General features: G+C 38.8%; 1 protein-coding gene across 2 annotated transcripts; it reads right to left on the bottom strand.

The window, feature by feature from the left end:
- Window positions 1–324: 324 nt before the first annotated feature.
- Window positions 325–14,778, bottom strand: LOC120552034 (pannexin-1-like). Of its 2 annotated transcripts, none has more exons than XM_039789669.1 (8): window positions 14,403–14,778; window positions 12,299–12,518; window positions 10,056–10,171; window positions 6,716–6,903; window positions 4,768–5,046; window positions 4,264–4,486; window positions 3,459–3,711; window positions 325–1,746 (listed from the first exon to the last, which is right to left on the bottom strand). In XM_039789669.1, the coding sequence occupies exons 2-8, from the start codon at window positions 12,477–12,479 to the stop codon at window positions 1,661–1,663; spliced, it is 1,326 nt and encodes a 441-aa protein (XP_039645603.1). In that variant the 5' UTR covers window positions 12,480–12,518; window positions 14,403–14,778; the 3' UTR covers window positions 325–1,660. The 2 variants fall into 2 exon arrangements, with proteins under 2 accessions (XP_039645603.1, XP_039645613.1); XM_039789679.1 differs by having other exon boundaries at window positions 14,407–14,778.
- Between the last annotated feature and the right edge of the window lie 1,528 nt (window positions 14,779–16,306).

Here is a 16,306-nt window from a genome sequence, read left to right as displayed (position 1 = left end):
GCATTCTCCTCATATCGCTCCAGGACCGACTTTACAGCCAGGATTTGCAGACCTAATAGATGGAGGAGCATCTGACACCAAGAGACCATCTGGTGAGGACTTTGTAAAATGGCCCCACCTACTGACCAGACAGAAGGTTAACAGTATTGATGCTGCGGTTTTAAACAGACTTAGGGTGTTCGATCCTGTTCATGTAATCACATTTAAAATATCAGTTAATAATGTTATACATACAACTAATTACTTTTGCTGTGGCATAAAGTCCCTACAGTAAAACTGTAAACCTTCACCCAACATAAAGTAATCAGACATCTAACTCAACGGTAATATCTACTATATTTATTTCTAAGACTGCAGACAATACTACAAGTGTAATAATAACAGCCATTATATCTCAATCATGACCAACATCAGTTGCAGACATCAAAATGTCACTTCAGAAATTGACCATTGAGGACCCCAGAAAGGGCCCGCATTAACATTTAGCTATCATGCAAAAAAAAAAACAGCAGAGAAGTTCTTAAACACACTGATATATAGTAAAGAGGAGACCTGACCACTTTCATGAAGAAATGTTAAAATGTTCCACTTAGTGCAGTACATATATACAGGCAGTGGAAGAGGCTTAAAATACCAAGTCTGACGTAAACACAGACAATCACATGCGATGTAGTGAGATGTTTTTATCCCTGAGATTCCCAAAACCAACATGGCAAGTTTAATTCCAGGTTGAGACATCCAAACATCTGAAAAAAAAGTATAAACTCTGACAAAATGATTTAACCCAAAGCCCCCAAACTGGATAATGACTTGGAGTTACTACCTGTGATGTTCCGTTTCCTTATAAAATACTGACATTTAGGAGAAATTACGCTGATCAGCTTGTACCGTTTTTCCTCGTCCTCCCATTTGCACCACATGTAAAACATCTTATAATCGATAATCCAATGACTGACTGAGAATGCTCCTCTAAAATAGACCAGAGAGTTCTCTGACATTTACGAGCACAGGTTTATGTTTCAGCTGCCTATAATGAAGAAGGACTTCATCATTGAGTGTTATCCTCCTCCACAACCTTGACATTATCTTGTAATGTGATTGACAATCTCATAAAAATTACATTCTCCCACAACGGTCGTGCAAATAAATACATCACCTGCATGACTGCAATTTTGACAATTCCATACTTGTCGTATGGTGGCAGCTTTAAGACACTTTCTATATTATTTAACTCACTTAAAAACCCTACCCCTTGCATTGTAGTACTGTAGTGTTTCAAGCATTCAGTCAGAAATAAGTTTGTATGAGTCCTTAATGGTTTCGACAAATTCAACGATTCCTGAAATCCGTACCAACATCATCTTCCAGTGTCTAGTTTTACATCACCCCATGCTCACATCCTCACTTTATTTAACTGCGCTGTTAGACAAAAATAAATCTGCTTCGCAAACCACTCTTAAAAAAAAAACGCACATCATTTAAAAAATAAAAGAAAAATAAAAGAAAAAGAAAAAGGGGGACAATGATGGTGCTTCGCTCTCTCCCATTCCATTTTTCCAACCCCTCCATCAGGACAGGATGGGGCACGAGCTGTGGCTGCGCCACGGGATAGTTGTGGAGTTATTTCCCTCAAGAAACAACTTTGTCCAGGGTGTCCCGATCACAGCGCTCGCTGTCGGAGAGTCTCTCCCTCGCTGCTTTTGCTGCCCGTTACGTCGCTGTTTCTCAGTATCAAGGGAGTCAGCTCTGAAAATAGATCAATCATTTAACAGGTTACTGAATTAGTATTGTAATGTACGGAGCATATTTACTAGGTGGCCCAAATTTTTGGTGCAGTCGGTGAGCTCAGCTTGTCGTTAAGACTGGAAACAGCTAGCCGGGCTCTGTCCAATGTTGGCAAAATCTGCCTACCAGAACATTTAAAGCTCAATAAGTAATGTGCTGTATCTTGTTTGTAATAAATAATAATAAATAAATAATAAAAGTGTAAAAATGACAATTCACTTTTCTTTTTTTTTTTGCCTACCCTCTCATAAAACAGCGAATGGTCATTTTTACACGTTAGAGCAATATTAGTCTCGCTTTGCCAGACCCTCCTCCAAAGTGGAATGCGAAGGACAGACTACAGCAACTTCAACCTTTTTACATAACTACAGTCAGGTCCATAAATATTGGGACATCGACACAATTCTAATTTGCAGTAGAGGCCTGGCAGAGCATCACCAGGGATGAAACCCAGCGTCTGGTGATGTCTGTGCGTTCCAGACTTCAGGCTGTAATTGACTGCAAGTATTAAAAAGTGAAAGTTTGATTTATGATTGTTAATCTGTCCCATTACTTTTGGTCCCTTTAAAAAGTGGGAGGCACATATACAAACTGTTGTAATTCCTACACCGTTCACCTGATTTGGATGTAAATACCCTCAAATTAAAGCTGAAAGTCTGCAGTTAAAGCGCATCTTGTTCGTTTCATTTCAAATCCATTGTGGTGGTGTATAGAGCCAAAAAGATTAGAATTGTGTCGATGTCCCAATATTTATGGACCTGACTGTATGTTATTGTCTTGTGTATATGTAGATTTTGGATGAGTCACAAAAAAAAAAAACCTTGTTCACTTCCAAACAGATATTTTGTAGGATTTTAGATATCGCCTATTTCTTTCAAAAAAAAAAAAAAAGATCCCCACTGGAACAGAAACCTGAAAGTGAAACCTAATTTTATTATGTGAGGTCAAACGCTGACGTGCACTCTGGAAAATGGCATGCATGCTCAGGACAATTATCACCGTCACACAGCCTTTCCTCCACCTTTAACTCTCGGTTTCCTGTCATTCCTCACCCTTCCCCTTCACATTTACTTAAAACAAAAAGTTGTAAAACTACACGGAGACATGATCAGGGCACTTCCCCATCTACAGGCCAACTCATTCGAGTCTTTGAAGGTGGCACAGTTTAAAATGGTGTAATGGTGTAATATGGATCAGTGTAATATCAAGACAGTTTGTGGTTTGTTCACTATAGTCGATGCTTTCTTGTTTTCTATATGTCCCTTGTTGTCCACTCTTGTTGTTGTTGTTTGTTTTAGGATGATGTGATCACTGTTCTTGTCCTTGTCCCTTTGTATATAGTCTGCATATAGTGTCTTTGTATGTATTCATTAATTTGTGTGTAACACCAACCTGCCAGGGGGTCTGCAGATGGAAATTAGCCTAAGGCTATAATCTGGCATATTTACATTTGTGAAAATGTTCATTAATATGTATTGTCCCCCTTTTCTTTCAAATAAATAAATAAATAAATAAATAGGAAATTAAATAAAGACGGTTTTAACCTCTTAAACAGAATTTCGTATCATCAATCTGAACTGAAACGGATGACAGAATTATGCTTAAACAAGAGTAATGCATTTCTCAATTTAAATGTTATTTTGAATCCTTCATCGAAGACCGTCCGTACTCACCTTTCATCTCAGTTTCCGTCTTGCTGTCGTTATCCTCGGACGAGTTTGGACTCTCGCAGCTGTTCTTAGGTGCTGTGGGGCTGCCGGCAGGGTCCCCTGCATTCGTCTTCACTTGATCCTGTTTCCCCGCAGCGCCGGTAGGTTTTTTCCCATCCACGCTGTCCATCTTCACTGGACAGAGAGTCTGCAGCAGACCCATGGAATCAAAGTCTTCCCCTGAGCATTCACCTCGTCTCTTCAACAACTCCAACACCTACGGTCAGAAAAAACATACGCAATTGGACAACGAAAAACAAGGAGAGCTGCAAATAATTCTATATGACCATATATATCCTGTTTTAGTTGCCAAAACTAAATAATTGTACACCATACTTGTGTTTTTTTTTTAAATCACTTTTTGTTGTTGTCTGAGTTTCACACTGGAAACAGAGCTTAGTAATAAAATAAGATTTTGATCAATTGACATAATGGCAGGATCCAAAATGATGTATTACCTGGGCTCTCATTTCCCCATTCACTACTCCCTGTGTAATGGTAGTTTAGTAATTAAATAATAAAAAGTAATCTGAGATTTCTGACACTTGACATCATGTGTCGTCACTGACAGCCGTAGAGACACACAACTGTTCATTTTACTATTAAAAAAATGTTCACTGCATTGTGGGATTGTGAGCAGACAGTGGTGTACCGGTGATGGACACTAGCATTTCAGACAATAATAAAATGGTGGACAGTAAATATAGTGCACTATGTAGTCAAAAAGGGAGTGATTTCAGACACAAACACACAATAGATGCCAACACACCTTGATGTATTTGTAGGACTTCAGTTCGCTGAGGTTCTCCTCCAGGAAGAGCAAATACAGTGAGAGATCGTCCCATTGGTTACCAGGGGTGGGCAGGACGCTCACGGTGGGCAGCGATTGGTAGGTTTCCAGGAAGCGGGCATATCCATGGCAGAAGAGGGGACGGAGACCGGCATAGATCACCGCGGGAATCAGCGCAACGAACAGAACCAAGTTGACGAGGCTGGAAAGAGAAGAGTTAAAGAAGCAGGCTGCAGTTTGACCTGTAGAGAGGAGGCCTGACGAGAACTCCACAAACAATACACGGATCGAAACTAATTCACAGCATTTAGACTGAGTAACAAATATGAAGTTTATCTAGATAACGGTGCAAAGTCAATTTACAAACCGCAGCCCATTATACAGGTGGACAAAATAACAAAGACACCTTAGGATAACAATGCCATCCAGAACTATCATAGGGGAAAGAGACCTAACCGAACCTCCTACTGCACAGACAAATACCTCAGCAGATAGAAGACTCCCACAGCGACGAGCTTACACTGCACCTTGTCGGGGACGCCCGGGTCGGAGGCGAGCAGGCCGACACGCAGGCTGCAGCCAAACTCGTCCGTTTTGGAGGCCAGGCGGAGGTAGTAGCCCAGGTAGACACAGGCACACAGCAGGGTGACTAGAGTCAGGCCGCGACACAGCAGGTAGTAAAACAGCATCGACCGCGAGCAGCGCTTGGTCATCAGAAACTTCCCCACCAGCGGGTAATCGAAACAGCCCTCGGTGATGTCGCTGCGTTAGGAGAATACGGACGCAAAGAGAGAAAGAGAACAGTTAGGAGAAAGCAGAAAGCCAGGATTACTTAACATGTGTGATGGCTTTATTATTTACATTAAATATCCACATTTAAACTCTGAGGATACTGCCTCTCTGCATATTTGAAAGCAGTCATTTACGTTATTAACCCTCATGCCCTCCTTAAAAAAAAAAACTTACTCTCGACACCTTCGAGGCAAAAATGTCCACGCACACAAAAACTGTTATTAAATCATCATATATCAATATTTTTTTCTGCTTTTTTTTCATAAATCACTTTAACAACTTCTAACCTAATCAAAACTACCAAACATTCAATCATTTTCAGGATTTTAACCCTTTAAATGCCAGTTTATGTATTTGAAGTATTTCATTTTTTATTACAAAAAACGCAAAAAATGATTTTTTTTTTCTCCATATAATGAATAATATGTAGATGGGGCTTTGGTGGTGATTAGAGGCTTGGATATGTCAAAGATAAGCAACTAAATTAATTTGATTGCATTAGTATTTTTTTACATAGTTCCAGATACTCCCTTTGGACACCTTCGAGGCAAAAATGTACATGTCCAAAAAACTGTAATTAAATCATCATATATCAATATTTTTTTCTGCTTTTTTTTCATAAATCACTTTAACAACTTCTAACTTGCTCTAAACTACCAAACATTCAATATTATTTTAGGATTTTAAAATGATCACAAAATGAAAAAAAAAAAAAAAACTTGAGAAAAATGTACAAAAATGACCGAAGAGGGCATGAGGGTTAAAGTCCAGTAAACGTACACAATCCCAAATGCAAAATATCAGTCCTTATATTTTGAGGAGATTGGAGAATTTTTTGGAAAGTAAGTAAAAAGGTGCCGGCCAAATAATCTCACTGCGTCAACCTGGAATCTGTCGGGAACAGTTCACCAGTGTTTTAGACGGGAAAAACAATCCCAGCGTGGTGTCACAAGATTCAAATAATCAATAAAGCTAGTGGTGCCAGCGGTGTTTAAAATGTGCAGGATTATTGCAAGATGGGAGTGTGCGCTTGTTTCAACAAGTTAGGTCGAGCCCAGAATTAATTTTGAGATAATTGCTGGTGTAAAGTTGATTTGGAGAAAGAGACGTTGACGACAACAGCAGCGAGGGGACCCCCCCCCCCAACATATTTCACACACTGCACAAACTCAAACCAGTTTTCTTACGCGATGCTAAATCTGAACCCAACGGTACACCAACGCCAGTTTTCTCTGCAATTCTGAGTTTGATTTCAGGCGTCCTACTGTACCTAGGGCTGCTGGATTATGGAAAAAAATATAATGACGATTATTTCAGTCAATATTGAAATCACGATAATTTAACACGATTAGTCGTTGACTTTTGGGAAGATGTTGCAATTATTGAACTTAAAAAACAGTGGAAAAAGTTAAATAAATCAACTGTAAAAAGAAAAAACGCATCTGTGAAATTTGCCTCAATACTTTTCCTATTTAAACTTTATTTTTTCCATTCAGAAAACAAGAGAAAATAAGAGTTTACTTGCAAAACGTAATGAGCTAAATAATTGTTTTTCTCGATTATTCTGTTTTTGTGATCGTTGGGAGCCAAAATCATAATCACGATTAAATTTCGATTAATTGCACAGCCCTAACTGTACCCGTCTGAGGTGCGCACTGCCGAGGTGGCCATGCGTTTGGCCAGAGTGACGGCACGGTTGTAAGAGCGGTCCAACTCCTCCATGAGGAAGCTGAGGTCCGACTGCAGCAGGGGCGCTGCAGAAAACCTCCAGAACAGCGCCGGCGTGTACATCAGCACCGCCACCAGCAACAGGATGTAGGGGAAGAACTGCAGAGAAGAGACAGCACAGTAAGTAACCAAATCACATTATACAGTGGCTGATATAAGACATGCAAACACAACCCATCAACTGTCCAAGTCTCCACCAAAAACACAGGAGTCACTATCTTCAGCTGACATGCACGCAATCCTTATTTCTGCAGTGAGGTTGTTGGCTCCATTTCATTTTACAAATCAGCCCTAAACTTGGTGCCAACCTGATGCATGCTGATTTGATTTTAATGTACTTTAGTGTTAGTTAGGAGGCCTTGTTTGTAGGGGTGGGAATCTCTTGGCACCTCACGATTCAGATTCAGATTCAGAGGCCAACGATTCGATTCTAAACCGATAATCGATGCGACAATTTTTTTTAATGTACATTTCCACGCGTGATTTAAACAAAAATATACATATAAATCTGAGTTTGCTACTCAAGAGTTTGCTAATCACTTCCTAGACAAAGCTTAGATTTGACATATATTTGTCACACAGGTTTTAATGAAATGTTTTGTCTACTGAGGTTTTTATTTTGTAATCCTTCCGAGCTGAAGCCTGAAACCTGCTGGTGAAAGTCCCCTCCCCTCCCAGCAGTCTTCCATGTCAGAGCCTCAGTCACGTTTAAAGGAGGATGATTGGCTTCTCAGAACATGAAACATGAGGTGGTCAGATGTAATGTAATAAAGTAGATGAACAGCCTATATGTGTTTTTTTCTAATTATTTTATGTATGTCTTATTAGATCATGTGTTTGTATATGTGTGTTTTTTTTTTCTGCACTCTTGCCTAATCTCTAAGTTGTTGTCCTTTATCCCATCGTCTCTCATTCACTCGGTTTTCTGATTTGTACTTGTCTGGAGACATTAACTTTTAAATAAAAAAAACTATTTGTTTGGTCCACTGATAATAATATTGGTCAAGAGTGCAGCAGCGTAACTGCATTTAGATGTAGTAATTAGGGCTGGGTATCGGAACTCAATATAAGGTATCAACTGAAGTACCAAGTAGTAGGGCTGCTCGATTATGGAAAAAAATATAATCACGATTATTTCAGTCAATATTGAAATCACGATAATTTAACACCATTACTCATTGACTTCTGGGAAGATGTTGCAATTATTGAACTTAAAAAACAGTGGAAAAAGTTAAATAAATCAACAGTAAAAAAAAACACACAACTGTGAAATTTACCTCAATACTTTTCCTATTTAAACTTTATTTTTTCCATTCAGAAAACAAGAGAAAATAAGAGTTTACTTGCAAAACGTAATGAGCTAAATAATAGTTTTTCTCAATTATTCTGTTTTTGTGATCGTTGGGAGCCAAAATCATAATCACGATTAAATTTCGATTAATTGCACAGCCCTACCAAGTAGTATTAAAACTTCTCCAGTCAAACGATACCTGCATTTGATCCTTTTTGTACCCAGATCTAGAAAAACTTTTTCACTTTAAGTACCAGTTAAGGGAACTGGTATCGGTGCCGGTATCGTACATTTTTAAACGATGCCCAGCCCTTATAGCAATGTAGTCAAGGTTGCAGTTTTAAACCAGAAATATGTTTGTTTCAATGCAAATAGTATCGTATCTGCGATCCCTTTATCGCTAAAAATATAAAAGCCAGACTGTTACATGAATACAACATCCAGATTTTGAGAAGTTTGGGTTGCAGTGGCACCGCTCCAGTAGATTGTGCAAAAAAAAAAGCTACTGGAAGCTACTGCAAACTCTTTAATTACACAAATAAAAAAAACTAACTCACTAACCAGAGTCAAAGGTGAGTGTGTCTGTTTAATCAATACCACAAGTTGAACTTGAAGCATTAAAAGCGGCGCAGCAAACCTCCATAACTTGTCTGATAAGGTTTAAGAGGTTTCATAAGGCTTCTCTAACTGCATGAACGTGATACCATGATTTAAAAAAAAAGGAAGCAAATGATTTCAGTAGCTAAAGTGAAAAGAAAAAGTATAACACTATACAGCGTACAGTAGGTCAAGCTGTAAATTATCTTTATAGACGCTACTGGGTGTCACTACAAAACATTTTGATGTACTATTAGCTGTTCTAATGCTACAGGTAGATTGTTCAAAATGTGTTTATAATTAGGATAAACCCCTTGAGATGTATCATCTCGTTCTCGAGGGTGTCCCAAAGATTAAATTAGGAAGGAATACACACACACACACACACACACACACACACACACACACACACACACACACACACACACACACACACACACACACACACACACACACACACACACACACACACACACACACACACACACACACACACACACATCACACACACACACACACACACACACACACACACACACACACAGCGCTCTATGTCTCACCTTAGCCTACACCATAATGATATTGTCAACCACGCCCTAAAATGTCCAAATTAAAACCTGCCTGTGCAGAATTTAAATTTGACCTACGGTACTACTTTAAATTAAATTAAATTAAATTAAATTAAATACACCATACAAAGAATTCACCACAATATACAGAGAACAACTCTGACACTGACGATGTAACTTCCTGCTATGTAAAAAAAACAACAACAAAAAAAACTATTCTCTCAGATTTTGACCAGATTAACCCTTGTGTCGACTTCGGGTCAAATTGACCCATTTTCAATTTTTGCTTTATATCATAAAGATATGAGACATAGAAATAAGCGCTGAAAATGTGTACAAGAAAAATTGTACAATTTAAAACTGTGAAAAAAAGGCGTCAAAAACATTGGAGAAAAAAAGTGTTTTTTTTCAAGGTTGACGGGAAGACAACACAAGTGCATCCTGTTATGAATTTTTAAGAAAATCCCTTTCAGACATTTATTATTTCCATGCAGCATGGCATGCTCTTTATACCTATATTATTACTGCATGGCATGATGACTCATTTTAAATGAGCCTGCAGTCCAAACCTGCCTCATTGTTCTGGTAGGTGTGTTTCAAAGCATTGTTCAGGTGTATGGACAGGTTTCAAACTACTCTCTAATCACACTGGAATAGTTGCAGGAATTCTAACATTGTGTGTGTGTGTGTGTGTGTGTGTGTGTGTGTGTGTGTGTGTGTGTGTGTGTGTGTGTGTGTGTGTGTGCGTGCACCTTGTGCAGCCACAGAGGTAGAGTGTGTGTATGTGTGTGTACCTTGTGCAGCCACAGAGGTAGAGTGTGTGTATGTACAGAGGCCCAGCAGAACGAGTCCACATAAGCAGCTTGCCTCCAGGAGAAATTAGAAGGAGCAAAGCAGCTGATCTGAGTACCTGAAACACACACAGAGACAGAAAAACACACAGAAACATGAGCGAGAGCGATTGGAACGAGACTGAAATCTTAAAATGGAGCACTGTTGTTTTTTTAAATTATATAACATTAAAACATGATGTATAAATCACGTATGAATATCCATCCATCCACCCAGTTCAACATGCAGCTCAGTTGTGTACAATATACAGTGCCTTGCGAAAGTATTCGGCCCCCTTGAACGTTTCGACCTTTTGCCACATTTCAGGCCTCAAACATAAAGATATAAAACTGTAATTTTTTGTGAAGAATCAACAACAAGTGGGTCCCAATTATGAAGTGGAACGAAATTCATTGGCTATTTCAAACTTTTTTAACAAATAAAAAACTGAAAAAGTGGGCGTGCAAAATTATTCAGCCCCTTTACTTTCAGTGCAGCAAACTCTCTCCAGAAGTTCAGTGAGGATCTCTGAATGATCCAATGTTGACCTAAATGACTAATGATGATAAATAGAATCCAGCTGTGTGTAATCAAGTCTCCGTATAAATGCACCTGCTCTGTGATAGTCTCAGAGGTCCGTGTAAAGCGCAGAGAGCATCATGAAGAACAAGGAACACACCAGGCAGGTCCGAGATACTGTTGTGGAGAAGTTTAAAGCCGGATTTGGATACAAAAAGATTTCCCAAGCTTTAAACATCCCAAGGAGCCTGGTGCAAGCGATAATATTGAAATGGAAGGAGTGTCAGACCACTACAAATCTACGAAGACCCGGCCGTCCCTCTAAACTTTCAGCTCATACAATGAGAAGACTGATCAGAGATGCAGCCAAGAGGCCCATGATCACTCTGGATGAACTGCAGAGATCTACAGCTGAGGTGGGAGACTCTGTCCATAGGACAACAATCAGTCGTATACTGCACAAATCTGGCCTTTATGGAAGAGTGGCAAGAAGAAAGCCATTTCTTAAAGATATCCATAAAAAGTGTCGTTTAAAGTTTGCCAAAAGCCACCTGGGAGACACACCAAACATGTGGAAGAAGGTGCTGTGGTCAGATGAAACCAAAATCAAACTTTTTGGCAACAATGCAAAACGTTATGTTTGGCGAAAAGCAACACAGCTCATCACCCTGAACACACCATCCCCACTTGTCAAACATGGTGGTGGCAGCATCATGGTTTGGGCCTGCTTTTCTTCAGCAGGGACAGGGAAGATGGTTAAAATTGATGGGAAGATGGATGGAGCCAAATAAAGGACCATTCTGGAAGAAAACCTGATGGAGTCTGCAAAAGACCTGAGACTGGGACGGAGATTTGTCTTCCAACAAGACAATGATCCAAAACATAAAGCAAAATCTACAATGGAATGGTTCACAAATAAACATATCCAGGTGTTAGAATGGCCAAGTCAAAGTCCGAGACCTGAATCCAATCGAGAATCTGTGGAAAGAACTGAAAACTGCTGTTCACAAACGCTCTCCATCCAACCTCACTGAGCTCGAGCTGTTTTGCAAGGAGGAATGGGGCAAAATGTCAGTCTCCGATGTGCAAAACTGATAGAGACATACCCCGACCGCTTACTTACAGCTGTAATCGCAGCAAAAGGTGGCGCTACAAAGTATTAACTTAAGGGGGCTGAATAATTTTGCACGCCCAATATTTCAGTTTTTTATTTGTTTAAAAGGTTTGAAATATCCAATAAATTTCGTTCCACTTCATGATTGTGTCCCACTTGTTGTTGATTCTTCACAAAAAAATTACAGTTTTATATCTTTATGTTTGAGGCCTGAAATGTGGCAAAAGGTCGAAAAGTTCAAGGGGGCCGAATACTTTCGCAAGGCACTGTATGTAGCAATGGGCCCCAGCTTCGTCTCTCTTTCAGCTAAGGGGTCTTTGGCCTAAAAAACATTGAAGACTCCTAAACTAGAGCACGTGCAGCTGTCCTAACGAACACGATCAGGCCTCAATTAGCCTTGGCGTGGACCTGGATCTACAGTTTAGCTTCATTTAGGTCAGAATTTTCCCAATAAGTCCAGCTTTCTGTAGCCTCATTCCTTGAATCAACCTCTAGTCTAGACTTGGACTACACCGGATCTGGTCTTGGAACAAGCTTTTGTGGTCTCGACTCCAGCCCTGGCTCCAAACTTACCGACTGAAACTTCTTGAGCGAAGGCCAGAGAAATGAGGAGGAGGGGCAGGCCCACTGCCACACAGGTCACCATCTTGTCCACAGCCAGCTCAGTTCGGACGTTGTGGTATCGAGACTGGTTTGGGTCCTTCAGCAGAAAATCGCTGAACACGTACTCTGTAGCCACGTGGGCGATGGCCATCTCACCGCTCGTCTGTTACCCGCAGCACATAAAGAACACCTGAGGACAAAAAAATAAATAAAATCAAGAAACACTTCAGATATTTAGATTCTTTCTCGGTGTAGGATATTGCCAGTCCCCTACTTCCTCACTGCCTGAAGCTCCTTTTGCTCTTTTGCCAGGCAAATTTCATTTGTAGAATCAGCATGCAAAGCGAGGTATAAGGTCAAGAGTGTGTGGTTACTAGCCAAAGAGGCTGGTACAGTACAGTAGACAACCACAGACAAAGATTATCAGTCACCAGACTGCTTCCTAAGCATTACTTTGATTGATATGATGTTCACAAATTTTGTGAAAATGACCACCTTAATAACCTTTAAAAAGGTCCCATGGCATGAAAATTTCACAAGCAAAGTGGCAGTTGGTCAATTCAGATACAGTATTAGGGGACCACTAAGGTCTATATAAAAGAGACTTCTGATACAGTATTAGGGGACCACTAAGGTCTATATAAAAGAGACTTCTGATACAGTATTAGGGGACCACTAAGGTCTATATAAAAGAGACTTCAGATACAGTATTAGGGGACCACTAAGGTCTATATAAAAGAGACTTCAGATACAGTATTAGGGGACCACTAAGGTCTATATAAAAGAAACTTCAGATACAGTATTAGGGGACCACTAAGGTCTATATAAAAGAGACTTCAGATACAGTATTAGGGGACCACTAAGGTCTATATAAAAGAGACTTCAGATACAGTATTAGGGGACCACTAAGGTCTATATAAAAGCATCCAAAGAGCACCATGTCATGGGACCTTTAAGTAAAAGTGACTAATGTCTATAAAATATAAGATAAATACTTTTTATGTATATACTTTACTTTATTCAAGACACAAAAAACGGTCCATAGCAACAATATATATATATATATATATATATATATATATATATATATATATATATATATATATATATATATATATTTATTTATTTATTTATTTTTTTCACTTGACATACTGTATACCCCTTTTATAATATCATGTTCCCCATTTACATTTCAGTGCAGTACTTAATACTCAAAGTACCCAAACGAAATACAGAAACTTCACAGGTGGTAGACTCTGTTTTTTTTTTTTGCGTTGATATGAATATTTATGATGCACGTGTCTTGATAATCTGGTTTCGTTTTTTGTTTATATAACCTCATTTGATCCATAGCTTCTGATTTGCATCCTATTACTCTACAACAGTGCTTGAATCTTGCCTGATGTAACTTCAGCTCAGCTCAAAACACGAATAATTATAATTTGTAGGCATAACATACTGATGGTTATCTTCTTTTGATGGTCTCCGACCGTGAATAATCATTCACCCGCCATTTTAGCCATAACCACTTCTAGGCATGTCTGACTGGTTTAGTTTGTAGGCATTTCTTGAGGTTAAAAATGTTGAAACAGGTCTGCTGATTTATAAAAAAAACAAACAAGAACGAAAACACCTCGTGAGCTGTCTTCCCACAACATCATCGGGCTCATTTGTTTAGCTGGAGCAGGAGTTTTGCAATAGTATTTTATAGTTTATACTTGTTTTTATTATATTCTTTTAGCTAAAAAAAAGTCACTTTATTTGGAAGCTTGGTTCACGTTGAGTATGTTATTTAACTAGCTACGAGCGTGACTGGTCAGAAAATGCATTCATAACTAGACTTAACCATCACTTTTGTTTTCAGTAACTCCACTTAAAAGCGTCTCAGTAACGTAAACTCAACACAGACCAGTTGTATTCAGGTTTAGCAGAAGATTCCTCTAATTTATTTAGCTCAGTATAGTAGAGACATTTTAAAAGGAATTCCGTTGCTAGACCATAGATAGATCTGTGATTGTGAAGTGGTCTATAACGTCAATTCAGTGTAAAAACTGGTTAATGAACTTGAACTTACCTACCGACGAAGTTTAAAGTATCTATCAAAGTGCCATGGCTGAAATGACACAACTTGGGCTGCAGCAAAGGTACCGTCTAGGTGTTTTCCAGGAGCGAAGTGAAATGATGAGGCAGACTAGACATTCAACACACGAAACTACACACACACACAACAAGCCTCGCAGATGAGTCTTCTTCCTGTAAAACACTAAACTTCTTCCGTCCCTCTTGAAAAACAGATGCCTTCACGTGCAAATCGACAGGTCTGATTTTCCAGTTGCAGTGCTGCCTTCAATGTAGCTCGTGAGTTTGTGTTTTTGGGGGAGTCGAGTAAAGTCAAGAGTGTCTGGCGAATTAATTTTTTATTTGTTTTCTTTTTGAGGTAGGGTTGTGTTTTTTTTACCCATGGACAATGGTGGAAGAAGTAAATAAATATTTTAGTTTAGCAATACTACAGTGTAAAAATACTCAAGTTAAAGTCCGGCATTTTGTGATTGGCTGGGTGGGTTTAACTAAACAATTTTTTGGGGATTAAATTCACAACTGACTCGAGACTAATTTGCATCAATATCCGCCACATACATTATATTTTCAAATGTTAGACATCAGTAGAAATCCACCACTAGGCTACATTGCGAACAAGTCATAAACAGTCATCAACTTATGCTTAAGGTTCAATGTTTTTGTAATATTAAGCGCTATGTAACTAAAGTTTCAAGTTATTTATGGTCACATTGTCTGATGCACAACAATTACAGAAGCAGTCACTGACACTGGAAATCTTGGGTCTCAGACTCCCTCCAAAAATGCTAATTAAATTAGTATAAAACAGAAAATCACAAGTAGAAAACAACATGAGAATCTAAGACATAATAGTGCAAGTTAAAATATAGGGTTGCATACATAATAAAATGTAAAATCACTCTGCGGAAGACAGAAATTGCAAATGAATTATGGTTATAATATAATAATAATTGATGAATGTTGTATACATATATTATGCTACACACATCTTTTATGGATTAAGATTTTTTTAAACAGTAAAATCTAAATTATGAAATGAACATATTCCCAAATCTCAACCGTAGTTTGAAGCTGGTTAATCTTAAAAAATAACTGTCCTCTTCCTGCAAAAATTGGGATTTCTTCCTCTGATTGGAAGATATTTCCAATAGTCCATGAAGGCAGCATCCTGCTGGGCAGCGTGACTATCTACGCAGCATGCAGTACTGATGTATAGAAGATTGATCCTTCATGTATAAAAAATAAAAAAGAAGCTGTACACATATAAACAAATCACGATAAATAAAATTGCAGCGTCAGTATAAATCCATTGTTCACACCTACGTGAGGCTGCTAATGTTTGGGGAGGATTGAACAGTGGTTATACCCTCGACTAAGTTCATTATAGAAACGTTTGAGAAATAAAAACAAATCCATTTTGAAATGTTTTTGATGTAGCTCTAGCGCGTTGAATTCTGGGCATTTCTCGCTCTGCCCTCCCTGGTCCTCCCAACTTCTCGCAGCTGCGTCAAGTTCTTATAAAATATGTCCAATGATACCGGAAGGGGAATGGTTTTATGTCAAAATAAAGGTGTAAGATGTGTGCGTCTTAGGGAAATAAAAAAAACAAAAAAAACATTAACACTACACTGTTTAGCGTAATGAAACAGTCCTTCCAGAAAATGATGCTGAGTTTTTTTGTGATTGTTGTGGGCAAAAATCGTTGATTATGCGGCACGTTTTCTTAAAAAATGCGATGGAATATGCTATATGATATTTATGCAATTTTATGCGATGAAATTGCAAAAATTGCGGGAACTTGCAAAAACTGCAGTTTGATGAAAAAGTGATCCCCCCCCCAACATTCTGCTTTTCGATGATGTTCACGTCGCGTAATTACGTCACTTCATAACGTTCCCA

This window comes from Perca fluviatilis, chromosome 2 (assembly GCF_010015445.1).
Source record: "Perca fluviatilis chromosome 2, GENO_Pfluv_1.0, whole genome shotgun sequence".
In the NCBI taxonomy this organism is placed as follows: Eukaryota; Metazoa; Chordata; class Actinopteri; order Perciformes; family Percidae; genus Perca; species Perca fluviatilis.
Note: the sequence above shows the minus strand (reverse complement) of the source record. Positions and strands in the feature narration are given on the sequence as shown.

What these genes read in the sequence shown, in the direction of transcription:
- LOC120552034 (XM_039789669.1), bottom strand. Translation starts at nt 12,479, where the DNA reads ATGGCCATCGCCCACGTGGCTACAGAGTACGTGTTCAGCGATTTTCTG. An exon ending in AGTCCTACAAATACATCAAG is followed by an intron (nt 3,712 to 4,263) that starts GTGTGTTGGCAT and finishes TTCTGACCGTAG; the next exon opens with GTGTTGGAGTTGTTGAAGAG. An exon ending in GACGGAAACTGAGATGAAAG is followed by an intron (nt 1,747 to 3,458) that starts GTGAGTACGGAC and finishes ATCTATTTTCAG; the next exon opens with AGCTGACTCCCTTGATACTG.